The 25,828-nt window shown below is 61.5% G+C and overlaps 3 protein-coding genes across 11 annotated transcripts in view; 2 read left to right on the top strand and 1 right to left on the bottom strand.

The window, feature by feature from the left end:
* Positions 1-110: 110 nt before the first annotated feature.
* Positions 111-2,870, bottom strand: PERCC1 (proline and glutamate rich with coiled coil 1). Its single transcript, XM_023247017.2, has 2 exons — positions 2,557-2,870; positions 111-1,482 (listed from the first exon to the last, which is right to left on the bottom strand). The coding sequence occupies exon 2, from the start codon at positions 1,434-1,436 to the stop codon at positions 672-674; it is 765 nt and encodes a 254-aa protein (XP_023102785.1). The 5' UTR covers positions 1,437-1,482; positions 2,557-2,870; the 3' UTR covers positions 111-671.
* A 7,074-nt stretch (positions 2,871-9,944) lies between these two features.
* On the top strand, positions 9,945-11,278 carry CE3H16orf91 (chromosome E3 C16orf91 homolog). The gene is made up of 2 exons (XM_006942481.5): positions 9,945-10,083; positions 10,169-11,278. The coding sequence occupies exons 1-2, from the start codon at positions 10,052-10,054 to the stop codon at positions 10,542-10,544; spliced, it is 408 nt and encodes a 135-aa protein (XP_006942543.1). The 5' UTR covers positions 9,945-10,051; the 3' UTR covers positions 10,545-11,278.
* Positions 11,279-13,903: 2,625 nt separating this feature from the next.
* Positions 13,904-25,828, top strand: part of UNKL (unk like zinc finger) — a 37,386-nt gene continuing 25,461 nt past the window's right edge. For 6 of the 9 annotated variants that reach the window (XM_045048136.1, XM_045048137.1, XM_045048131.1 and 3 more), the window contains exons 1-4: positions 13,911-14,050; positions 15,051-15,260; positions 23,330-23,506; positions 23,892-24,025. In XM_045048136.1, coding sequence (XP_044904071.1) covers positions 13,974-14,050; positions 15,051-15,260; positions 23,330-23,506; positions 23,892-24,025 — 598 coding nt within the window. In that variant the 5' untranslated portion in view covers positions 13,911-13,973. Of the gene's footprint in view, positions 14,051-15,050; positions 15,261-23,329; positions 23,507-23,891; positions 24,026-25,828 lie in introns of all 9 variants that reach the window. The other 3 variants (XM_023246808.2, XM_045048133.1, XM_045048138.1) reach the window with 3 other exon arrangements.

Raw genomic sequence — 25,828 nt, forward strand, 5'->3', positions numbered from 1 at the left:
AGTCCAGAGTCCCCTCCCCCAGGAGCGCGAGCCCAGTGAGCCCTCCACCCAGGGCTTTCCTGGGCCTTCCTGCCGACGGCCGTGGCGTCCCGGGGCCCCAGCCACTCACTGCAGGCCTCCTTGAGGGCCAGCTGGCCCGGGTCTGGGGTCCCCTGGGTCACGCCCGCGCGGTGGCCAGCACAGGAAGCAGCTCCCCCTGCCCCGATCTGGGGAGCGAATGTCGCGTTTGCTCCCACGCTCGGGGAGCGCCCTTTCTTCCCGCCTCCAAGGAGGCCCTCGCTCTTCCCTCCCACGTGGCTGGCCCTGCCACCTGCCTCGGGGCCTCAAGGAGGGGCAGCCCCAGGACCGGGCGGTGGGCAGGTGGTGGGAACAGCTGCCCTTTGCTGCCCACCTGGGGCCTCAGGGACGTCTGGGTGGCGAACGGCCTCGCCCAGAGCCAGGCATAGTGTGTAGACCCCCTGAGCACACGACCTCTGAGGGGCTGCGGCTCCTGCCCGGGGGGCCTCTGCTGGGGGCCGACTCCCTGGGCCTGCCAAGTCCCGACCTGAGCTGGCTCATTCTGCTGGCTGCCACCATGGTTGGGGGGCCCCAGGGGCTCCTCCGAGAGAGCAGTGACAGTCCAGACGCCTGCTGCTCCGGCCCGCCCCCGACCCCCGACCCCGGCCCACTCGCTAGGCCTCGGCCAGCTGCACCCCATCCAGGGTCTGGGGGCCTCCGCCGGGCAGTTCGGGGCCGGTCTCCGCAGACCAGCTGGCCAGCAGGTCGCTGAAGTCGGGCGTGCCGGGGCGGAGCAGGCCCAGGGGGCCGGGCGCCGGCTCCTCCCAGAAGGAGACCGGCAGCTTCCTCTGGGTCATGGGGACGATGTGGCCGTACTTGCGCTCCAGCCGTAGCCGGCGGCCGGCCGGGGCCCCGGGCCCGGAGTACTGCCGCAGCCCGTAGTCAAAGAGCTCGGCCAGGGGCCCCAGCCCGCGTGCCTGCCCCTCGGGACCCCTCGGGGAGAGGACGCCGGGCTCCATAGCCTCCTCGCCACCGGGGGGCCCACCCGGAGCCCGGTTCACCAGGTCAGCACAGCGGAGGCCCTGGGCTGAGCTGTCGTCCTCACGGATGTCACGGGTGTCCGGGTCCTGCCCCCTGTCCTTGCGGCCAAAGTACCGCTGGATGTCGCCGCTGATGAGCTCGGAGAAGCGCAGCAGCTGCAGGGGGTTCTCGGGGCTGCTGGGACCCCGGGGGGCTGCTTCTGGGGCCCAGCCTGAGGCCTGGGGGGCTGGGCTGCGGCCCTCTGGCCCCGCCCCCTCCAGCTCCTCCTCCCCCTCCTCCCCCTCCTCCTCCTCCTCCTCAGAAGTCTCTTGGGGCTCCGGGTCTGAGGGCAGGAAGGGCCTGTGGGTGGGCAGGGGCAGCCGGAAGTCGCAAAGAGGCCGGATCACGCCTGCGGCCATCTCCTCAAGGCCCGAGCTTCTGGGGCCTCTGGGGCAGCAGGTGCAGCTGGGGAGGGAGGCGGAGAGAGTCAGGTCCCTAGGCCTTGCAGCCACACTGGTGCTTACAGAGGGTGTCATGCTCAGAAGCTGGTGAGGTTCGCAGAGAGCCTGGGACCGTGGGCACCGTGGGCGGTGGGCATCGCAGGGGTGGGGAACAGGAAGCTAAGGGGTGTAGAGGTGGCTCTGCTGGGACCGTGGAGATGGGGCAGGTGGCAGGCGAGGGGAGTGCCAGCCCAGGGGAGCAGAGCCCTGGTCCCAGCATGGAATCGCCCTGGCTCTTGATGGGACAGGCCCGCCGAGGTGGCATCTACCCAGGTGCTGGCAGGGGGGCCCCCAAGATGCCCACACTGAGCCCGGGAACTGGGCCTGACGGCCTCGGCCAGCCTGCTGGGTCCAGGGCCCAGAGCCCTTATGGCTTCGGGGGGCCTCGGGGGCTTAGGGGAGGCTCAGAGCTGGGCGCTGTTTCTCCCATGCTGTCTGATGGGTCCCAAGCTTTCATCTGTCTGCTCCCTGGCCGGGCACCTGGGGTTTGGCAGGGTCAGCAGGTCAGCGGGAGGCAGGGAAGGTGTGGGGTGGGAGTTTGAGGAGGTGGGGGGGGGGCAGGTGCTGGCCCTCCCTGGCCTGATGCCAAAGGGGGTCGACTCTGAGCTTTGGAGCGGTCACCCCCCGGGGGGTGGTGCCCTCGCAGCGGGCAGGCAGGTGGTGAGCCCTTTTGCCTCCTGGCAAAGCACAGAAAGGGAGGGTGACGTGGGGAGAGGGAGAAGGGGGTCCCCGGGTGGTCAGAACCCTCACCCCAGGGAGGCTGGGTGTCACTCAGGGTCAGGCCGGCCTGGGGAGGGCAGGGGCCATGCTGTGCTGTGGCTCCTCCCTGCCAGGGGTCCCGTGGCCCCAGCTTGGGCCCCTTGGGCTCCTCCTCCTTCAGCCGCACCCCTGTGCCTCAGCGCCGCCCTCCCCCACCCCCAACCGACCTCCATGGCCCCTGGTGGGTGGTCCCCACAGCCCACTTGGCGGGAAGGGCCCGCAGCCTTCCCGGGGAGGGGGGGGAGGCCGCATCCCGCCGGCCACCCGGTGGGGCTCCTACCTGGAGGCCTGCAGCTCCCGCGGGGCGGGCCCGCCTCCACCTGGGCTCCAGCATTTATAGCTGCGCTCCGAGGCCGGCCGGGCTGGCAAATATTTGGCGACTGCATTGTCATCGCAGACTGGGCAAATAGAGCCCGTTTGCTTTAGCGCCCGGCAACCAGGGCCCCGCGGGGGGAGCCTCAACCTGCCCGGGGACCGTGGAGTGTTTGCCGCAGGCCCAGCTGGCTCACACCCGGGGCCGAGGGCCCTTATCTCCGCCACCGACTGGGACCCGGACCAAGCTTTGTCAAATAGGCGGAAAATTAAATTTCATGCTATTTTGACTTCTGGAGTAGCCCTTCTCCAGCGCACATCCTGCCCGGGCAGTTCTCTGGGTAAATGGTGCTGCAGGCCGGCAGAGGAAGCTGCGGGACCACCAGCCCCCGTGGTGGCCTCATGCGGGGGCCCCCCTGGAACCCCCACTCAGCCCCCTCTAACCGCCAGGCCTTGCTGGCCCTGTGAACAGTCTCAACCCTCCCCCAGCAGGACCCCCGGGGGCCCCACATCCCGGCCCCCTCCCCCGGCTCCTATGTCCCACAGCTGCAGGCGTGTCCCTGCCCCACCCCCGACACAGGGCTTCACCCCCAGGGTCCAAGCTGAGATGACCACTCTTTCCCTGGTGCCAAGCTTTTTTCTGGGGGGGCTTGGCGCCCACCCCACCGCACCCCCACCGTGGAGCGTGCTCCTCCCCTCGGGTTACACCATCAGCAGGCCCCCAGGGGGACTGCGCGTGGTGCTGCCCGAGTGTCCGGGGGCCCCCCCCCCGTAGTCAGTCACCCAAACTGCGGGTGTTGTCCAGGTGGGAACCCGTGCCACGCTTCTCCCCCACCGTCTGCTGCGACGCTCCTTGGCGGTGACTGAGTCCCGGCAGCCTCTGCCGCCATCCACACAGGGCCACGTCCCAGTTCCTCTCTTACGAGGATGCTCATCGTTGGATTCGGGGGCCGCTGGGCTGCAGTCGGACCGCATATTCGTAACATCTGCAAAGACCCCATTTCCACGTAAGGTTCCATTCCGAGGTTCCGGTGGACCAGAGGCGGCTTCTGCCGGGGGCTTTGCTCCCCTGGAGCACCCCCCACACTGCCTGCTGGGAGGACTCCAGGGTCCCGTCCGCCACGGCTCAAAGCCACCACTGCTTGTGGGCCAGCCAGGTTCTGAGCACAGGACAGCGGCCCCCTCCCACCCCGGCATGCCCCTGGCCCCTAATGTCCCTTCCAGCTCCCTGGGAGGGTCACGATGCCCTCCCGTCCTCCCCGGGCCCTTGGCCTCCACTCCAGGCTCCGTTCCTTTCAGGCAGGGGACAGCCCCCGTCCCACCCAGTGGCACCCCGTTACACACGTGCCCCGTTACAGACCCAGGCCTTTCCTGCAAGTGGGGGCCGTGGGTGATTGCTGCCGGTCACTTCTCGAGCACCTGGAGGGCCCAATGCAGGATCCCCTGGTCAGAACCTGCAGCTCTGGGGGACTCAGGGAAATGAAGCCATCCCCCCAGGCCAGGCCGGTGACTTGGCAGGGGCAGACCTACGGAGCTGCCATCATCCCGCAAGCAGGTGGTTCACGGGAGGGCCCCTACGCGTGCCAGGGGAAGGCTACAGGCCTCCCTATGGCCTGTGTTCACTGACCGGGGTGAAGCCAGGCCCTGGGCGGTCTGTGTCGTGAGTCCAGTCTAGGTTTGGACCTCAGTCTGCTGTGGGGTGGCCCAGCACAGTCCAGCAGCAGCCCTCTGGGACAGCCCAGGACCCCAGGGAGGGGCTCACCAGGTGTCCAGACTGGAGCCGCAGTGTCCCCTGCAGCTCGTCGGGAAGGACTGGGGCCCGGGCCCGGGAAGGGGGTCAGCTGGTGCCGGCACCCACCGCACTCAGTTGACCAAGGTGGGCCCCGGGGACCCGAGGGGAGTGCCGTCTGGGTGGAGCCTCCAGTCCTCATGGGCGCCCTGTCCCAGGCTCTGAGCAAGGTGAGGCGTGGCCCTGCCCTCGAGGAAGTCCCAGCCCTTGTGACCAGAGGAGGGGCTTCACGAAGGAGGCCAATTGCTTGGCACCGATGGGACCACAGCTCACTCGGCCTATCCATGGGAAGTGCAGGGGATCCAGCAGAGAGGAGAGCCTGGAAAGGCCCAGGCCACAGGGAGCTGGCACCCCCATGGTTGGCTGGCCCCACGGACAGCCCCGCCGTCATCCCCGGGGTACCGTGGGCATGTCACTCCACATGGCAAAGGGACCCTGCAGACGTGATTGTGGATGATCCTGTGGGTCCAGGGTCATCGCGGAGGCCCTACAAGAGAGGAAGCTCAGGGCTGGAAGGGGAGACGTGACCACAGAAGCAGGGTCACTGCCGGCTTTGAAGGTGGACCGTAGGGGCCTCGAATCCGGGAAACGCAAGCAAACGGCTCTCCCCTGCAGGCACCTGGATTGGGGGCCGTTTTGGACTTGCGACCCCCAGGACAGCACACCAGTCACCAGCGCTGTTCTGAGCCCCTCTGCCTGGGCTCAGCAACCACGGGACGCTCACGGCCGGAAGCATGGGCTGGAAAGTGGGGTTGGGTGTTGTGCAGGGCCTCCTGGCGGGCAGCGGAGCTGGGCCCTTCCTCCCGGCCGCAGGAGGCCCAGGCCGCCTGGGCCCTCAGCCATGCCCTCTGTGGCCGGAACAATCTCAGTGTGCGGACGGGCCCATGATGGTCACCACCCCCCCCCCCCCCCAGAGCCCACTCCTTCCTGATGGCCCTGTTTCCCTCCACCCCACAGGCCTACTTCTGCATCCTGGCCTCTGGCGCAGGCCCCTGGTCAGTGGAGCTGGGGCTTTGACGGAGGCTTCGGGTCCTGCAGGGGGCCTGGCGAGGGGATGTCCACTAATGCCAGCCGTGGAAGACAGTCCACAATCAGCCAGCCCCGTCTTTCTCTGCTGGCATTATCTCATTGCTCTATTTCTGCTTGACCAGAGACCACGGAGGACCCCTAGCCTAAGAGGGAGAATTTTAGAGCAGGGGAGACACCGGAGCAGTTAAAGGTTTGGGACGAGGAACCTGGGCAGCACAGCATGGGGCGGGCATCTGGGCCGGAGGCTGGAGTGCAGGGAGGGCGCAGCTGCGCTAGTCCCAGCAATCGATGCTAGGGCCCCACAAAGCACAGCCTGAGGGGGTGAAGGTGTGGGACAGGCGTGAGGGGTTTAAGAAGCAGATCTGAGGTCTTAGTAGGGGTGTCCGTGAATTAGCCACACCCTTGCTGCTCCCGAGTCTGAGCCACGGTCAAGATGAACCCAGGAGTCCGCGAGTGGAGGCTGAACTCCAGCTTTTGTTACTGGCAAGGCTGGGTTGGGGCGCGACAGTCTGGGGGGACCCTGGCCTGGGTCAGTGGACGCACTTTCCCAGAATCACTGCCCACATATGTCTACCCTGGTGTTGGGTGGCCAGGGCCAGGCCGAGTGGCGTGGGGGGTCGCAAGCCCACTGGGACCCCTGCCCACTGGGCTGCCCACTGGGACCCCTGGAGTGGGGCCGGGGACTGATGTGCTCAGGCTGCCGGGCTTGGACCCCAGCACGTGTCCCAGCACCTGCTCCCCGCCGGCCCCGCTGTGGGCAGCATCAGGCCTTACAGACCTCTGTGCCCCCGCTGCCCCCGTGGTCAGGCCTCGGTCCCCAGGGGAAAGGCCCCGCTCTTCCTAAGGCGTGGGTCTGCCTGCCCCCACGCGCCTCATATAGATCGTCCTGGCGAAAATCAATAACCCCAATATGTCAGCTCGCCGGCGGCCTCCGGTGAACCAGTCTTGTCCTCAGGCCCACGAGGGCTGGGCCTCCCCGCCCATTAGTGGGACATTAGGCCCCAGAGAGGTTTCTCTGTGTGCTTTGAGATAATGAAGGCCCAGGTGTTGGTGTACGCTCTGACGGGGGAGGGGGGGCTCGAACCCGAGCAGGCAGCGCCGGCACCCGGCCTGGCGTGTCCGGGTCATGGAGGAGAGGGCTCCAGACACACCGGGGCCCCCCAGACCCATCCGGTTGTGGCTCCACCGCGTCGGAGGGTCAAGGAGATCGCAGCATCTGGGGCCGTCGCTGCCCTCCAGCCACAGGCCACCGGGGCACACGGGTCGTTGAACAAGGCGGGCGTAAGCGGGAGTCAGGCCCACCGCGGGACGTGGTGTCTCGGTAGGAGCACGTTGGCAGGGGCTGTGTGGGCCGAGGGGCTCTGCTCTGGGTCCGGAAGCAGGGTGACAGTGGCCGCGCTGTCTCCCGGGGGGCCACCCCACAGAGCGCCACAAACCGGGTGGCCCAAGACACAGAAACCCCTCCTCTCGCAGTCTGGAGGCCAGAGTCTGAAGGGAAGGTGTCGGCAGGGCCGGCCCCTCGGACGGGCCCCGGGGAGAGCCAGTCCCAGGCCTCTCTCTCGGCTTCTGGTGTTGCTGGCGACCCTCGGTGCTCGTTGGCTTGGGGCCGCGTCGCTCCAGTCTCTGCCTGCCTTTTGCGTGGCCTCCCTCGTGTTTCTCTGTGTCTTTTCTCCTTTCCTCAGGGGGCACCGGTCCTTGGATGTAGGCCCCCCCAATCCAGGATGCTGTCATCTTAACTACATCTGCAAAGACCCCATTTCCAAATAAAGTCCTTGCTGGAGATCCAGGCGAATGTGAATTTGGGGGGACGTGGTTCAGCCCAGGAGGGCAACCTAATACATCTTCCCCAGAAGGAGGCAGCTGAGGCCCAGCCACAGCTGGAAAAGGACAAGGTCCGACCCACCCGCCGGGACAGGGGGACGTGTTTGAGTGTCCAGATGTGATTGCGGAAGGGTCCTATCTTGTCATGAGCCACCGTGGTTCTGGAGTGACCGGAGCCAGTGTTATCCCCTGAAATTGCTTATGTCCACCAGGAGACCCACCCTGTGAGCACAAGGCCGGCTCCCCGAGATCAGGGGCTTCTGTCCTCTTAAGACTTGGGGCGCCCGGGTGGCTCCGTCGGTTAAGCATTTGACTTCAGCTCCTGACCTGTGAGTTCCAACCCCGCGTCGGGCTCTGTGCTGACAGCTCGGAGCCCGGAGCCTGTTTCGGATTCTGTGTCTCCCTCTCTCTCTGCCCCGCCCCCACTCACACTCTTGCTCTCTCAAAAATAAACATTAAAACAAAGAAAGACTCTACAGGAACTATGTCTTTTGCATAGTGCTTTCACCTACAAAGGACACCGAGTGGCAGTAGGAAGAGGAGAAAGAGGAGGGGTCGTCTGGACACTCTGATTTGCTCATTCTTCATTGTGAGCAGGCACTCCCCCCCGCCCCAGACCCCAGCCTCGAATGCCCCTCAGAACCCGGTGGCAGTAAGGGTGACCCCACTGCCTCAGGGCTGCAGGATGGAAGCGTGTTTCCAGGCCACCCCCTTATCAATTGTAGCTGTCCCAAGACCAGCCACAGACTCCCCAGGCACGGGACCAGTCCTCACAGCGGCCCGAGAAGGGCACGTGACACCCGTTTTACAAGTGAGGCTCGAGTGCTGAGGTCACCTGTCCAAGCTGTCTTGTTTTGTCACCCATCCAGGGCAGTTACCGAGACTGAGATGGGATTCGTGGCCCCCTGGAGGCTGCCTTGACCCGGAGTGACGACCCAGCCCCTACCCCCCTCTCTCAGCTCTGCGCTCACTCTGCTGTCCCAGGCTAGCTTGTGCCCAGTGCCCTCGGCGTCCCCAACAGGTGGCTGCATCAGCCTCAGTCAGCAGTTCCACCCCTAACCTCAGAGCTCCTTGAGCTCCGCGTCCACCAGGAAGACCTCCAGGCGGCACATGAGGGTGATTCTGGCCCATCCTGTGGACCACAGCAGACTCCTGGGGGTCCCTGGGGGTGAGTTAGTTTGGCAGCGATTTGGAGTGGGGTCCTGTGGTTGGCCAGAGGAAAAGCTCTCTAAAGTCATGATCTAGAAGGGAAGCCACTTTAGATTTCTTTTATTTATTTATTTATTTATTTATTTATTTATTTATTTATTTAGAAAAAAATTTTCTTGAGAGAAAGGCAGAGACAGAGGAAGAGACAGAATCCCAAGCAGGAATCCACACTGTCAGCACAGAGCCCGATGCTGGGCTCGAACTCCCGAACCATGAGATCATGACCTGAGCCTAAATCAAGGATCAGATGCTCAACCGACTGAGCCCCCCAGGCACCCCCATGCTAGATTTCTAAATCGGCATGACCGTACACGCACTTTGCTTAGACCAAAAGCCTCATTTACAGTCCCCCGTGCGTGCATCATACACCCATCTTGCGAACGGCGGCCTAAAGGGAAACATCTTGTCCTTGAGATACCATCAACGCCACTTGATGATAAAATTCATGTTGCTGCCTATATGCTGATTTATAATCTTCTGAGCTTTCACAAGATGTAAAAAAAAAAAAGTCTAAAAACAATTCATTCTCCAGAACACTCTCTTCCCCATGAAGATCGCATTTCCTGGGCAGCTGTCCTAACTTGGGTTGGAATAAAACTCTCTGTTTTCTATTTATACTAGCGTGTTCTCTCTGGTGAATTCGCATGGGCAGGGTGGAACAGGTGGGGTGGGGCCCAGTGAGGAGGACCCGGGCACACAGGTGCCTCTGTTGACACAGGCACCTCTCAACAGTCTAGCCTGGGCCCTGAGCTGCCGCGGGGCATCGGAGCTGGGCTTCCCCGGGTGGGGAGGACTCCCAGATGTTGTTGAGCTGGGAACACCTCCAGCCTGCCGCTCTCGCCCTAATGTCTGGAGAGTGCCTGGTGGGGCGGGGAGCGGGGCCACTGGTCCCGGAGTCTGGTGTTTCTCCAGGAAGCAGGTGCAGGAGAGGGACGCTCCAGAGGGGAAGAAGCTGAATGAGGCAGGTAGCACATCACAGCTCACAAGGTGGCCTCACGATCTGATACTGTCACCAAGACACCCCCCCCCCCCCACACACACACACGTCCCCACAAGATGATGCCTGGACACTCCATGTAGTCTTCTCACAACACCAAGGCCAGTCTGCCTGGAGGACAAAAGCTACCGTGGCTTCGCTATGAAGCCAGGTGGGGGAACCGCGTGGGGCAGGGAGCCCCGGGACAGCCCGAAGGACAGGAAGGTGCCGCGGGAGTCCTCCGAAGCCTCGGTCCCCGACAGCGGCCCTGGCCCGGAGCGCGGAGACCGGCCGCGCGGTGAGCGCCCAGGGTCGTGCCCTGCGGCTGAGGGACCATCGCCAGGAGGCCGAGAGCGACGATCTCGCCCCAGCCCCGCCGACGCCCAGGCACCGGACAGCTCTTTCCTCTTCTGGCTGGGGGAGAACTACATTTCCCGGCATGCCCGTGCGGCCTGGCTTGCGTCAGCCGGCTGCGACGGAAAAGGCCGCCGGAGAAGGCGGGTCACTTCCGTTGCGCGAGCGGGCCCACGTTCTGTAGTCGTGAGCGGAGGCTCCAACGGCTACCGGTTTCCGGTTTCGCGCTCCGGAAGTGACGCAAACGGGCCGCGCCGCCCCTCCGAGCGCAGAGTCAGGGTCGCGATGAGCCGTGTCTGGCGTGCGCCGGCCACCGGGTGAGCTGCGCGCGGCCTCGGAGGGGCCGAGGGCGGGCGCGGCGGGCGCGGCGGGCGGGCGCGCTCACGGCTGTCTCTTTTCCAGGGCTGTCCGGGCGCTGAGGTTCGTGCGCGGGGCTTCCCGACACCTGCAGCCGCCGCCGGGTGTCCGGGCTCAGGGCCAGCCCGCGGCCGAGGCTGAGGAAGAGGACGACCCTAACCGTCCCATTCAGTTTTCCTCCAGCAAAGCCAGCCCGTCCCGCTGGAAAGTGCAGCACTCCCTGGGAGGGGAGCAGCAACGGCCCTGGTGGAGGGTGCTGCCCTTCAGCCTCTCGCTCATGGCTCTGGTGGCCTGGTGCTTCTTCAGGCAGGAGACCAGCACGGACCGGTGGTTGAAACAGGTGTTGGGAGAAGAGGAGCCGGAGCCCGGCGATCGTTCTCGGGAGCCTGGAGCTCCGACCGTCCACCAGGCGAGAACGTAGCGGGGTGCCGGCGGGGGCTAGCAGCGAGGAGACAGGCAGCCGCCCTTGGGCTTCTGACATCGCGTTTGACCGTTTCTGCCTTGGTTACGCGCGTCCCCAGAGTGAAGGACTTGGCACAGCTGGCCACACCGACCCGCGTGAGGGCAGAGCAGAGTGTCCACAGAACGGAACCGGCTCTTCGCCTGATACTTGCTGCCCAACGGATACGCCCCCGAGACGTTGCTCTTTCCGACCCGTGGAAAGGGTTTTGGTTGCACTATGTACCGTTGGATTTGGGATGTGTCTTTCTCCAACGCGATCATGTTTCCAAAGCAATTCTGGTGACACTGGCAGTCCAGCGTAACCCAGTCTGCAGGTCGTTTGCTTTCTGAGACAGAATAACTGGGAGAAGAGTGAAACTTTTTGTTTTTTAACCTACCGTGCTGTGTAGAAATAGATGTTAGTTTGACAAACTGACAATTTTAATTTGGTGATGTGGAATTAAGACAACCCCCTCCCTTTTTTGCATCTCATTAAAAAAAAAAAAAGGCCGGGGGGGGGGGGGTGGCGGGTGCCTTTTAGTCCTCTCCAGTTCCTTTGTTTTTCTGTTTTTCCAGAATAGGAAGTGAGGAAAGAAACCTAAATGTAAATTGTGGGATTTACAAAAGATACCGGAAATAATGAACTTTCTCGGCTTTACAAAGTCTTATTTTTAGCAAGGCAACAACTTTCTGAGAATAAAACTGGGCAGCATTTTTCGTTTTTTTTAAACGTTTTATTTTTGAGAAAAAGCCCGTGTTTGTGCTGGGGGGAGGGCAGAGGGGGGTGGTGGGGACAGAGGATCCCTAACGGGCTCAGTGCTGACAGCAGAGAGCTCTGATGTGGGGCTGGAGCTCAGGAACCGTAAGATCATGACCTGAGCTGAAGTCGGAGGCTTAACCGGCTGAGCCCCCCAGGCGCCCTGCTAGGTATTTCTTTTGACAAATTACAGGCAGGATTTTTGGGGATCGAAATGATCTGCTTTCCAAACACTACTTACTAAGAAACTGCTTAAGGGGCGCCTGGGTGGCGCAGTCGGTTAAGCGTCCGACTTCAGCCAGGTCACGATCTCCCGGTCCGTGAGTTCGAGCCCCGCGTCGGGCTCTGGGCTGATGGCTCGGAGCCTGGAGCCTGTTTCCGATTCTGTGTCTCCCTCTCTCTCTGCCCCTCCCCCGTTCATGCTCTGTCTCTCTCTGTCCCAAAAATAAATAAACATTAAAAAAAAAAAAAAAAGAAACTGCTTAATTTTGAATTAAATATGAGGGAAACAAGAGGAAGAGTTTATTCACTACGTTTCTAGTGGAAGGTTTTATTATGTCTGTGGTGCTGAAGTTAACTGGAGGTCTCTTCGATCCGGGTGTTTGCAGACTGGTGGCTGCATGGCAGTGCACCGGCTTCCCGAAGGCTCTCTGCTGCAGGGGTTTCAATGTCGGGCCCGCCCCGGGGAAATTCCGCTTGTGTGGCAGGTGGGATTGATAGAAGGATGTTTATAGATTTATATGTTAATTATTTTTATTTTTTTTTTAAGTAAGCTCGGTACCCAGTGGGCTGGAACTCGTGACCCTGAGATCAAGAATCCCATGCTTTACTGACCGAGCTCACCAGGAGCCCCCAAGTATGTTCATTTTTTGGAGGTAGATCAAGGTTTGGGAAGATTGTTATCTGGGAGGGAACGAAGAACGAAGCCGGCCTTTCTCCATCCTGGCGCGGTTGTTAGGTTTAATTGTGAGCTACCCAGTCATTCAAACCAGAACCCTTAACTCTTCCCTTCCCCGCTTTTGTAGGAAATAAAAAAACCTAATGAAAAGAATTTGTGTTGTAATTGAAAGTTACTGTCATATGGCAAAAGCAATGTGATCTATCAGGAAAAGTTAGACGCTGTCATAAGCAAAAGGAAGAGAATCAGAAACACTTAACGATGCCACTGTGGGACAACCCCTGTGAAAACGACGTGTCTGTCTATAGACATTCACACCTTTTCAAAACACGACGGTGGGTATCACCGTTTTTGACGGCACATCATACCACACGGGAATAAGTCCTGAGTATCTCCCGGGCGGCTGACAGTGAGGGGTTTTCTGGTTCCTGACTTTGCACCCCAGACCCGGGTGGGCTTTGTCCTGAGCAAAAGGAAGACCTGAGGCCAGCGAGTACCGTGCGAGCAGGCCCTCCCCACACCGGGTCTTGGCCGAGGGGTGGCAGCAGACAGATGGAGAGGTGAGCCGTGACTTCCGTCCTTTCGTTATTCATCCTCGTCCTGGGCTCCTCTTGCCGGGCCACGCGTCTTCAGGGGCTTGTTTGGATGCAGGCCACCAGCGGCGTGGGGCTCTGTTCCCGACAAAAAAATGTCTGCTTACTCCATGGGCTCTTCGCTGTTTTAATTTGCTTAAAAATTTTTTTTAAATATATATTTTTGAGAGAGAGAGAGAGAGACATGGAGCGCGAATGGGGGAGGGGCAGAAGGAAAGGGAATCTGAGGCAGGTTCTGGGCTCTGAGCTGTCAGCACAGAGCCGGATGCGGGGCTGAACTCGTGAACCCCAAGATCATGACCTGAGCTGAACTCCGCTCAACCAACTGAGCAACCCAGGCGCCCCTTTAGCCTGGTGTTTAAAAAAATGTTTACTTTTTAAAAATTATTTGGGGGGGGAGGGGCAGAGAGAGAATCGCAAGCAGGCTCTTTCGCTGATAGCCCGGAGCTGGAGGCCCCCGGGGAAATCCCCAAACGTGAGTCATCACCTGGGCCAGAAACAAGAGTCGGACCCTCAATAACCGAGCCACCCAGCTGTCCTGGATTCTTCCTTGAAAATCAGCTTTAATGGTATATAACTCACATGGTGTTCACTTCACCCACTTAAAGCATACAATGAAAATGTTCGCTATATTCACTTGGGGCAGCCATCGCCACAATCTAACTTTGGGACACGTTCCTAACCCCTAAAAGAAAGCTGGGTAGCCACGGCAGTCGCACCCCATGGCCCCCCATCTCTCACACACCCAGCCCCAAGCAACAGGCTCCATTCTTTGTAGCTCAGCACCCAGCCCCGGGGGTCAGAGTCATGGACGAGTGGAGAGCCAGAGTGACCAGCCAGCCCGCGGCCTCCGTGCGGGGGGACCCGCTGCGGGTGGCGCAGGGCGCTGCGCGGTGGGCCGGGGTCCGCCAGAGCGCGGACTGGGGTGGACGCGGACGAGGGGAGCCCGCGGGGGCGGGGCGGCGCGCTCGGGGCGTGTGCCCGCCGATGGGGGCGCGGCGCTAGGTCGCCCGGCGGGTCTGGGGTCCGCGGGGCGCCGGCGGGGGCGGGGCGGGGGCGGGGCCGGCCGGCGGGGGCGCGGGGGGCTCGGCACGGGGGGAGATCCGGAGGGGCGGGGGCGGGCCCGCCTGGCGCATGCGCGCTGCATTGTTTTGACTGAAAATGCCGTCGGTTTCGAAAGCGGCGGCGGCGGCGCTGAGCGGGTCCCCCCCGCAGACGGAGAAGCCGACCCACTACAGGTCAGTGGCAGGGCCGGCCGCGGCGGGGCCGGGGGACGGGGTGGGGGGCGGCCCCGCGCGCCCCGGCTCGCGCCCCGCGCCCCTGGGCCTGGGTGCCGCCTCCGGTGCGGCCTGGGGCCCCGCGCCGCCCCCCGCCCCGCGCCCGGGCCTCCGCGTCGCGTCCGGGCTCGGGGCGGCAGACCGCCGTCCGACGCGGGCTGCCGCCGCCTGAGGTCGAAAGGAGGCGCCCAGGGTCTGGGGCGGCACCTGGGGGCGGGGGCTGGGGAAGCGCGCCGGGAGGCTGGGGGTCCACGCGCCTCTGCGGGGGAGGGTCGGGGGCTGGGGCGGATGCGCCTGGGGGCGGGGGGGGGGGGGAGGAGGGCGGTCCCCTGCTCTCGGGCGGCCCCCGCCTGGGATCAGGGATGGCACCACGGCTTGGGGGGTCGGGCGTGCCTGGGGTTGCCGTATCGCGCCTGAAGTTGGGCGTCGCGTCCGTGGCCGGGATGGGGAATGCTGCGGAAGGGGTCTGGGGAGTCGCGCCTGGGCTGGGTGAGGGGGCGGCCGTCTGGGGTCCGGGGTCGGACCTAGGGTCGGCAATGGGCAGCCATCTGGACTCGGGCTGTCTCTGCCCCGGGTCGGGGCGTGCCTGGGGTCGCTGTGTCGCGCCTGAAGTTGGGGGTCTCGTCCGTGGCCGGGATGGGCGACGCTGCGGGCAGGGTCTGGGGACTCGCGCCTGGGCTGGGTGGGGGGTGGCCCTCTGGACTCGGAGTGGGGGCGGGGGTCGCGCCTGGGGCCGGGAATCGAGGGCTGCGCCTGGGGTCCGGGACCGTGCCTGGGATCGGAGGAACGCGCTGGGAATGGGGGGGCGGCCGTTTGGGGCCGCCTGCCTTCAGAGAGGGGGCTGCTCTTGAGGTTGGGGCACCCTGGCTTGCGGGGTCCGGTCCCCGCTCCCGAGTCCTCGAGGCCGCCCGCCGGCGGCGGTGGCGGCGGAAGCGACCCGCAACGCTGTTTGTCTTTTTAGGTATCTAAAGGAATTTAGGACAGAGCAGTGCGCCCTGTTTGTGCAGCACAAGTGCGCCCAGCACAGGCCATTTACCTGTTTCCATTGGCATTTCCTAAATCAGCGTCGGCGCAGACCGCTCCGCAGGCGCGACGGCACCTTCAACTACAGCCCGGACGTGTACTGCTCCAAGTACGACGAGGCCAGCGGCGTGTGCCCCGACGGCGACGAGTGAGTGTGGGGCGGGGCCAGCTCTGGCCGCTCTTTCCAGCACCCGCCACCTGTAGAGGGGGTCTGGTCTTTGTGACCAGTGGTGGTGGGCGGACTTTTCTCTACCTCCAGGACTGTGTCTCTGGGACACCCTTTGGGCGCTGTCAACCGACTTGACCTCACTTCCCATCTCGGACCCAGTTCCCCAGGTTTTCCGTATTAGAGACAACCCTTATGAGGTGCACCTGTTAGGCTTAGGACCGTTTTGTAGTTGCCCCGTGTTTTCTGGTTCAGAGAGCGTGTTAAAATGTTTGCTCACCCTGTGCAAGTTATACCTGGAATGTTTACTTCCTTGCAGCATACATATCTAACGTCTTTTTAAAAAAAAAATGATAGGGAAGTTATTTCATTTGCAGACTGTCGCTTATGTAGCACTTTTAAAGTTTAAGAAACCAAGGTTTTGTTTGGGTTGGCTTTTTTCTTACAAGTTTCTTGATGGTGTTATGAACAGATGTATTTATTTAGCAATGTGTAGAATGGGAAAACAGGGCACGTGCAGGCAGAGTGTATAGGCTGGTAACGGACAGAACCCAGTAACGGGAGGTTTTGCTTTTTTTTTCCTGGGCTGTTTGAGGAAGGAGGAGGGCTGGTCCGCCTTTGCCTGGAGGTCAGATAGCATCACTGAGCTCCGGGCCCTCTGAATAACTTGTTCAACTTCTGAACTGCTTGTTCAACTTCTCTTTGGATCCAGGCCTGATCTGGGGGAGGTCCTTTGGGCTCAGTCCCCTGATCCCTTGAAAGGAGTTGTGTCTCCAGGAATGCTTCCTTTTGAAAGAAAAATTTCTAATGTTTATTTTTGAAAGAGAGAGAGATAGGGGAGGGGCAGAGAAAGGGAGACACAGAATCTGAAGCAGGCTCGGGCTCCAAGCTGTCAGCAGAGAGCCCGACACGGGGCTCGAACTCGTGAACCACGAGATGATCTGAGCTAAATTCAGACACGTGACTGACTGAGCCTCCCAGGAGCCCCGTGAAATGCTCCCTTCTGAAGACAGCTTTCACTGTGCTGCACTCAGACATCAGAGTGATGTGTGTCCTTCATTTTCCAAAGATGCTTAGGCCAGGGAGTAAACTTTTCGTTCATGGTGATATCATAAGCTTTATATACTTACTGAAATATTTTTAGTTGAGCACGAGAGAGTTCAATAAGATTGTTATTAAGGCAGCTTGACGCTTGCTGGAATAACGCGCCCAGCCCTTCCTTGGTTAAGATGGTGTTACACTTCTGTGAAGTTTTAAAAGTGCCTTATATAATTGCTTCTTGAACTGATCTTTTCTGCAAACGTGTCTTCAGAAGAAATATGTTTCTCTGGCTGAGGCCTGGAATCAGGTCCCTCATTTCTCTTGGCGATGTCAGTCACCTCTCTGGCCTTGGGTCCTGAGTTCCCCAAGGGGGGAGGCAGTGCTGCTTGACCCTGGTGAGGCAGTCCCGTCACCCGGCGTGTATGACCTCACCCCAGAGCCCTTTATGAAGGACTGACAGTATTCACTGATGCTTTCGGTACATGTAGACAAAGCAAGTTTGAACAGCTGTTTGGGGTCCAGAGTCTGGATGTCCTGGTATTGATTTGGCCCCACTGTTAGACATCACCTGACGGATGAAGCGTCTGTGGGCGATCATTTCAGCTGGGCTTGATAGTAATTAAATAATAGGCAGTGGGTTTCTTTTTATTTTTATATGTTTATTTTTGAGAGAGCGTGCGCAAGCACAAGAGGGGAGGGGCAGAGAGAGGGAGACACAGAATCCAAAGCAGGCTGCAGGCTCTGAGCTGTCAGCACAGAGCCCGATGCGGGGCTCGAACTCACCAGCTGTGGGATCATGACTCGAGCGGAAGTCGGATGCTCAACCGACTGAGCCCCCCAGGTGCCCCCCAGGCAATCATTTATTACAGAAGTATTAACGTGTGATTTACATGACACGGAGGTCATCATTGAGAGCCAGATGAGTGGCAGTTAGGCACCTGTTTGACATTTTCCGTTTGGGGTGCATCCTGTGACCCTCCGTGTAGTAAGAAAGTCACACATATCTTAGTAAAGATTGTGTCGCTTGTATTGAGGTTCAGCCTGAAATTCGGGAAGTGTTTGGCAGAGAGCAGATGTCTCCCCTGGGGGTCTCTCCTTAGTAATTACCGCTCAGTTCCATGGGGGAGGGACTTTCTCACCCCCCACGAGTGGAACAGCACAGCGTTTGTCCTGTTTGACTACATATTCTGGTTCCATATTCTGGTTCACAAAGCATCACCATGGAATTCCTAAGTAGATACTACCTTCCAGAGTAAGGACAGAACCTTTCTTTTATTTCAGTTTATGGGTTCTCGAAAACTGTTTTGGGTATGTGTACTACCAACCTGTTAATTTTTTTTAATGTTTATTTTTGAGGGGGGGAGTGGCAGAGGGAGAGGGAGTGGCAGAGTGGGGGGGGGGGCTAGAGAAAACAAAAAAAAAGAAAAGAAAGAAAGAAAGAAAGAATCCCAAGCAGGCTCTACGCTGTCTGCACAGAGTCAGACATGAAGCTGGAAACCACAAACGGTGAGATGGTGACCAGAGCTGAAGTCAGAGGCTTAACCGGCTGAGCCTCCCAGGCCCCCACCCCCCCCAACCCGTTATTTTAGAACATGGATCCTATCAAAGAGCAAAGACCCTTAAGCCCTTGTCGGGTGACCAAAGCATCCAGGACTGTTCTTGGAGCTGGCTGGCAGCAGCTCGCGGGCCCGAGCTGTGTGGCAGGACCGGATGGGGACTCCAGGGGGATTGGCACACCTGCTGTCACGGCCTTTCCTAGGATGGCGCTCACCTTCTCCCCTCACTGTCACGCCTCCTCCCGTGGCCCTTTCCCCCAGGGCCCCCCTCACCTCCGTGGCGCTTCCAGTGTCACCTCTGGATAGACCTCCCGGTGTCATCTCCCCCTCCCCATGGGCACCCCGGCTGTCACCCCCTCTTCTCCGCGGGCGGGCCCCCCCATTAGCCAGGGAGGTCCCGCTGCCCTCGCGTCCCCTGCTCGCCCTCTCAGGGCCCTCTGCTCTGGCGGACACGCCCCTTCCCCGGGGGCCGGCTGCGATTGGTCGTGCGGTCACGTGTTCCTGCCCCGCCGGCTACAAGCCCGCCCGCGCTGGAGCGCCAGGGTCAGCTGAGCGGTGTGCGCGTTTGACAATCCTCGAGTAAGAGTCGAGAGAGTCGGCGGCGCAGAAAGCCGCTTCCGAGCCTGAGGTCTGGCCCAGCTCCATCGAGTCTGTGTTCCCACTTGTGAGGGTGCATCTCAGGTATTTCTTAGGCTGGGCTTCAAGGAGAGCGACTCCTGTCGGAGGTGTTCGCTGGCCCACCCTCATCCTGAAAGCTGCCGAGCGGCATCCGGTGTGGACAACCCAGGCCCCCAGCTGGCCCTGCTCCGCACGCCAGGCCCTCCTGGGTGTTCGCACCCGGAATCCAGGTGTGATTGGCGCCTCCTGTGGAGGCGAGCAGGTGCGGGGCTCCTGGGGATGATTAGGCGCCTTCCCAGCGGCCTCTGTGGCCCTCGGGGGACATCTTCATTGGGGGAAATCAAGCAGCCCCCAACTGTCTCGTGTGCAAAGTAACCACTCTCTTTCCTCGGTCAACCCTCCTCCTGCGGTACATAGGATGTTCCTGGGGAGTCAACCCTCCAGACCCCCAGTTGTAGGTTCTCTTGCTTAGTAGGAAGGGGGCCCGTCCCATTACTGCGGCCTTATTCTTTCAGGGCTCCCCTGGCTGGCCTGGCTCTTCTCCCACAAGCCCCCCCCCCCCCCCACCTCACTGCACTTGGGGTATCTGGGACACAGGCCCGGGGTCAGGTGGGCCAGGGGCTTCCCGCTCATGAATCCGAGCGTGATTGTGGGAGCTTGTTGGCTCAGAGCGACGTCCTAAGTGTCCGAGGTGTGGCATGCCTGCCGCACCACACTGCCTTCAGCCTGCCCTTTCTAGGGAAAGACGCTCGCCTGTTTAGTCGTAAAAGCCCAAGTGTCTGGGGCCCTGAGCCCTGGGTGAACTTCACCCCCGCGTAGCTGTGGACTTGCTCCAAACTGACCTTACAAGGGAACTCTCCTTGGGCTTGTAGGGTGGGATGAGAGCCAGGGCAGGCCCGGAACGTCACAGCCTAATAGTCCGGAGCCGGGGAGTTGCTGACAGTCTGCAGGACACACGCTTTTTGGTTACATGTTAGCCAGCCGAGTGAGTGAAGTTGCAGGAGGTGACCGGGAGGGAGGCCCCCTCGGAGGCCAGTGGAAAGGCGGCCAGTGGAGGCTTTTGTCTTCCAGGGAGGGTGGCAGCTGTGGGGGCGCAGAGGAAGGTGTGGACCTGTTGTCGGTGCTGATGGCCCACGTTAGGCACTGATGAGGGGCCGCTTCCCTGGCTCGGGAGTCCGGGGCCGCCCTTGGAAACCAGGGGGTGCGGGGCTGAGCGGATGGGCGTGGCCAACACGGGGTTGGCTGTCAGCCCCCCATCCCTGGTGTCCGAGAGGAGGGGGCGGATGTGAGCTGACCCTTGAGGTTTCCCCAGAAGCCCCTCCTGCTCCCCTTTGTCTGCAGCCCAACGTCTTTCTCCATATTTGCTATTCCCCACATTCCGTGACTGCGTGGCGTTGCTTGACTTGTTCCAGTTTGCACCTCTGTCTCCCCACCCTTGTTTGAGCGCCTTGAGCACTGGCAGGGAGTCAGGTTGTACTTGAGTGTCCCCGAACGCCCAGCAGTACCCCCTGTCGCGGCCCCCGGACCAGCAGTTGGGACCCGAGGAACCTACCTGGACTCGACTCGGGGACCACACCTTCTGGGGTTGGCAAGCCCTCCAGGGGTTCTGACGCCTGGTCCAGTGTGCTCCTGGCTGGTGCTAACGCACGGTGGATGTGAGCTGCGTGGGCCACCTCTGTCACCCACTGCAGACTGGCCTTGGCGGTTCTATTTTTGTTTCAGGCAAGGGCTGCCAGAGGGAGGGGGACAGCCTGCTGGACACAGAGGGGCGGCAGTGAACCCCTGGTCTCGTCCTCCCTGCATCCTGGCGCGTGGGTTCCAGAGCATCGTGACTGTGCCCTCGTCCGGCTTGTGCTGTTCCATCATGGCATCGATGGAGATCTGCTGGATTTTCTTTTAGAGGGAGCGAGAGTGTGCGCATGTGTGCGCATGAGCAGGGGAGAGGGGCAGAGAGAGAGGGAGAATACCAGGCAGGCTCCACACTCGGTGCGGAGCCTGACACGGGGCTCGAGCCCACGACCCTGGGATCATGACCTGAGCCTAGATCAAGAGTTGAACACTCAACCTGTGAGACACCCAGGTGCACCTGGAGCCCTGTTTTAATTCCATGGTTTGGGTCTCTAACTGTGGCAGGTAGCTTGAGAACCAAGGCCCCCACCTGAATCCGGTCACCGTGGGGCACATCATGGGTGCGGTGGGCTGGCAGTGGCCCAGGGGGAGAGGCGGGTGGATGAGCGGACTCCTGCGGGAAGCATCTGCCTGCGTTGTTGGGCGGAGCCCTGAGTCTTTCCCGCCCGAAGGAGGGTTTTCTGGCTTTGCCACTATGTTGTCTCTGAAGTCCTGACCGCCTAGCGAGGGCTGCGATGTGACACGGGGCAGTTGGGCGGGCCCAGCGCCCCCCTCCCTGGGGCCGTGTTGTCGCTGAGCGGCCTTCATCTCTAGTCGCGGGCTCCCCGTGACAGCTTCCACGCCCCGGGTACCCAGAGACCCGGGCCGGGGCGATGTGCCGGCGGAGGACACGGCTGCATAGAGAGGGGCGCAGGGCGGGTGCCCAGTCCTCGCTGTAGCCGCTCCGCCCGCCGTCCTCGCTCTGGCTCGTGGGCCGTGCGTCCTGTCTCCTTTTCCAGGTGTGTGTCTAGTGGCGTGGCCATGCTTGTTTTCAGAAAGTGCCACCACGTCGTCTTGTCCGTTTGCCACCTCGCCCGTGTCTCAGGGGTGTGCGGGGATTGTCTGCGACGGGCGGCGTTCCGTGGAAGGCTTCGCCGGGGCCTTCGTGCCCTGTGGCACATCTGCCCCGTTGCCAGTTTCTGCCGTCGCCGAGGGAGTGCGTGTCCTCACTGCGGGCCTGTCTGAGGGGCCCCGGGGTGCTGGCCGCGCTCTGTCCTCCCGGCCCGCGTGCTGTGACGTCACCGTGTCCGCCTGTGAAAATCCCGCGGAGGGCCAGACGTGACGCACGCTATCTGTACAAATACGTAACATCTCTCTCTTCCGTCTCCAGCGGGCTCTGTTTACGACTACGATAGAACATTTGTAACGTAGGAAAACGGATGTAACCATTTTCAGTGCGCGGTTTAGCGACACGGACGACTCCCATAGTGTCGTATATAACCGTCCCCGCTGCCTGTTCCCCAGTCCTTTTCTTCGTCCCAACCTGAAGCTCTGTCCCCGCTCAGCACTGACGCCCCTCGCATCCACTCCCCACCTCCCGGGGACGTGACTCTGAGTCGTGGGACCTCGTAGAGTGGAATCACACAGCACGTGGGCTTTGCGTGTGGCTTCTCTTGCTGAGCGCAGCGTCCTCACGGTTTATCCGCGCTGTCCAACGTGTCCGAGTTCTGTTCCCTTCGAGGCCGAGGAGCGTCCTGGTCCGCACGGGCTCCACGTCGCTCCCCCACGCGTCAGCTGATGGGCGCTGGGGTCGTTCGCAGCTTTCAGCTCTTGTGGGTCACGTGCTGTGACCCGGGTGCAGAGAACGCTCCCCCGGACGACAGCGGGGTCTCGCAGCGTTTCTGGGGCACGCATCTGGCAGCGGAACTGCCGGACCCCGAGCTGGCTTCTCCTTTGGCTTTTGCTTCACTGGTTCCCAGGGACCCGGCCTCGCGGCCACAGCGCGCTCTCCCCTCATGCCCTGCACACCCCAGGTGCTCAGGGAGCTCTGGGGTGCGCTGTCTGAAGGCGAGAGAGGGGTTGAGAGTGAGTGGCCCCCCAGTGCCTTATTTCTGGGTTTTGTCCCTCCTTCGTGTGTGGGGAGCCATCCCACCGGTGCTCCCAGCAGCCGGGTCCACGGTTTGCTGGGCCCTGAGGTGGGACTGGGCCCTGACGCGGTCCTCCTCAACCGTCCCCTCTGGAAGGGGACACCAGGCCCCTGCCTCACCCCTCAGGCGGCTCACGGGGAGTTGCTGGCTCAGGCTCTGTGCGTTTTTTTTTTCAAGTTTATTTTAAAACTAGTCTTTTTTTTTAAAAAACGTTTATTTTTGAGACAGAGCAGGGAGGGGCGGAGAGAGAGAGGGAGACAGAGGATCTGAAGCAGACTCTCCACTGACACCAGAGTCCGAGGTGGGGCTTGAACTCAGGAATGGTGAGATTGTGACCTGAGCTGAAGTCAACTGTCAGACACTTAAGACTGAGCCACCCAGGTGTCCCCGGCTCAGGCTCTTTTCAGTATTCCTCCCCCCTTCTGTGCCTCTCGTCTAGAGGGGCTGACCTCCATGTGGGCTCAGTGCCCAGCTTCACGTGTGGAGCCAGCCCCCTGCTGCCTGGGGACCCCAGGGGGACTCTCCCTGGGAGTGTGTGGCTTGGCACCTGCAAGTGGCATGGCCCGCCCCCCTCCGTCTGGGGCACGTGGTACCGCCCGCCCCCCCCATCCCCCGCTCTCCTGGCCGGTTCCCACCAGCCTCCTCCTCCAGCCGCGTCCGGGTTTCTCCCCAGGCTCCTTCCCTCGAGGGGTCCCCTGAAGCACCTGGATGGATGGGAGTGACCACAAGTCCTCCTCTGATAATGCTCGTCGGGAAAAATGAGGGGCGCTGCTGCATCCCGGGCACGGACTTCATTTTTCCATAATCAGAAAATGATGCAGGATGAGTTCCAGGGAAATTTGGTTCTGTGTTTTTCCACCAGATGTAGTTGCGGGATCTGTGGGGCATCTGAGTGTCTGGGGGACGGGTCCAGGGGACAGGTGCTCCGCCCAGGACCCGAGGCCTGCGATCGGAACAGATGAGTGTGCGAAGGGAGACCGCGAGAGCAGGGCGTTGGCCAGTTGCCGACGAGGGCATTGGCGGGTCCGCGCTGGTGTCCCCGAGGCCTCAGATGGCCTGTGTCTGCCCCTCTGCTTCCCAGGTGCCCGTACCTGCACCGGACGACTGGGGACACGGAGCGCAAGTACCACCTGCGCTACTACAAGACCGGGACGTGCATCCACGAGACGGACGCCCGTGGCCACTGCGTCAAGAACGGGCTGCACTGCGCCTTTGCGCACGGCCCGCTGGACCTGCGGCCGCCCGTGTGTGACATCAGGTGTGTGGGGCGTCCGCGCGGGGCGGCCAGCCAGCTCACCTCTCTGGGATGCTGGCCTGAGCGGCTCTCTCTCTGGCTTTGACTCTGACGAGAAGGTTTCCTTCCCGCTGCCCCGTGTGCCCGTGGGAGTTCACGAGGCTGAGCTCGTGCACCTGTGGGACCCCCCGGGGTGGGGGGGACAGACGAGTCCTCACTAAACGCGTCTCGGCTCTGAAGGTGTTGGATTCGTCCCAGGACAGGGCTGTGCCCGAGACCCGAGGGCTGCCCGTCCTGAACCTTCTAGGTTGCTCCGCAGAGCGACAGCACCGAATGATTCCGTCACCTTGCGGGCGGGCTTGGGACAGACGCGAGGCAGCGCTGTAACCAGTGTGACATTTGCTCGCAGGGAGCTGCAGGCCCAGGAATCCTTGCAAAGCGGCCAGCTTTGCGCTGGGGACGGCGTCCCTGATTTGCAGCCCGGGGCCTTGGCCAGCCAGGCCATGATCGAGAAGATCCTGGGCGAGGATCCCCGGTGGCAAGGTAACCCTGAGGCCACCATGGAGGGTGAGGGGGGGGAGGTCCTCTCCATCTGTAAAGTGACCACGTGGTGGACCTCGCCACCTTCGTTTGTAGACCACATGGGGAAACTGAGTCTCCAGCGGAATATATCACCCCCAATGCCTCAGGTAGTGGTGGCTGAGTGGGATCTGAGCCCTGGTGTCCAGGCCCCACGGTTGCTCTGGATGTTTACCCTGGCGTCTTCTTGCCGAGGTCAGCCAGCGGCTGCCGCCTGGGGAGGGGAGTATGTGGCAGGCACGGCTCCTTTGGGCGCCCCTTCCCAGAGCTGGGTTGATGTTCACCGCACACCTGCTCTTGGGACGTCCGTGCTTCCGCCTTGGCCCTGCCCTGCGGGTCTCCCAGGGCCCTCGGCTCAGTCCCTGCAGCTCCTGGATGCGTCCCTCGGAGGTGCGGGACCCGCCCTCCTTGTAGGCTTCACAAGTGATGGCTGTGGGCGGTGAAATTTGGGGAGGTGTTATTGTAAGTACCCGTAATGTAGTTAATTTACTGTTTCGGCTATTTTCAAGTGAACAATTTGTGTCATTTGGTACACTCACGGTGTTGTGCAAGCATCAGCACTAATTTGGAACGTTTCTGTAACGTGCACGGAACCCGGTCCCCATTAAGCAGCACCCCCCTGCCCCGGCACTCACTAGTTTGCCTTCTCTCTGTGTGTTTGTCTGTTCTGGGTAGCTGATAAGGGCGGTGCGGTTTTAAGAAAAGTCCTCTGAGCAACAAATTTTCTCCTTGCAAATGTCTTTGCCTGCTCTCGGGAAGTCCACGCTAGGGCCCGGGGTACTGGATCAGTTAGCAGAGGTCATGCGAGGCTGATCCAGATTCTCCTCCCATCTCTACTATCCCCCCCCACCCCCACCGCCAACCCCTCCTTGAGACCAAGTGCCCGGCGCCCACCCCACGATGGCACCTGCCGGCTGGCCTCTTGGCTGGGCCGCGTGAAGAGTGCCCCAGGGTCCCCTCTGTGTTTCGGGGCACCCACTGGTGCTGCGCGCTCGTCCCCGTGGTGGTGTCACTGCTTGGGGAAGGGCCGCCTCAGCGGGAGCTGTGTGCCCGCAGCTTCCGGCTTCCAGCACCTGAGGACACGTGCTTTGCCCGGGGTCTCTGTCTTTCCGGAAAACGCCCGTGAGAACCTCCTGTCTCCCACATTCCAGCCTGTCGTCTCCCCGTCTGGGATGCCCGCTTCCACCTGTGTGAGCTCCGGTTCGTGGCGGGGGCACGCCGCCAGCCAGGCTGGGCTTGAGGAGGGAGAGCAGGGAGGCGGCGGTGAGGCCTGTGGCTTCGCCCTGGGGGCGGCCCTCAGCTCCTGCACCCGGGTTTGTGTCAGGAAGGTCCAGTTAGGCGCTCTGGCTTCGGTTACTGAGCATTTCAGACGGAGCCTGTGGCACCGACACTCGCAGTCAGACGCGCTGCTCCAGACTGTTGTTGCCACGCCTTCGTTTTCCATCTCTATGTGGCGGTTTGGCTTTTAACTAGCAGATTTTATTTGTTGCTTTTTAGATGTCCAGAGGTGTCGCGGGTGGTACAGGGTCCTGTGTACCCCCTCCCACCTTCCCCTCGTGAACGCCTTGCCCCGACGTGACACTTTGTTACAGGCAAGGAACCGACACGGACACATTCACTAACGTCCACAGTTTCCATTAGGGCTCACGCTCTGGGCTTGGCCAAAGCCGTGTCAAGGTCTGCTCTCGGCCTGGCCCCTGGCCACCACTGATCCTTTACGCTCCTGTTAGTTGCCGTGGTTTTGCCGTTTTCAGAATGTCCCATGGC

Source organism: Felis catus, chromosome E3, assembly GCF_018350175.1.
Source record: "Felis catus isolate Fca126 chromosome E3, F.catus_Fca126_mat1.0, whole genome shotgun sequence".
Taxonomy (NCBI): domain Eukaryota; kingdom Metazoa; phylum Chordata; class Mammalia; order Carnivora; family Felidae; genus Felis; species Felis catus.

What these genes read in the sequence shown, in the direction of transcription:
- PERCC1 (XM_023247017.2), bottom strand. Translation starts at nt 1,436, where the DNA reads ATGGCCGCAGGCGTGATCCGGCCTCTTTGCGACTTCCGGCTGCCCCTG.
- CE3H16orf91 (XM_006942481.5), top strand. Translation starts at nt 10,052, where the DNA reads ATGAGCCGTGTCTGGCGTGCGCCGGCCACCGG. An exon ending in TGGCGTGCGCCGGCCACCGG is followed by an intron (nt 10,084 to 10,168) that starts GTGAGCTGCGCG and finishes TCTCTTTTCCAG; the next exon opens with GGCTGTCCGGGCGCTGAGGT.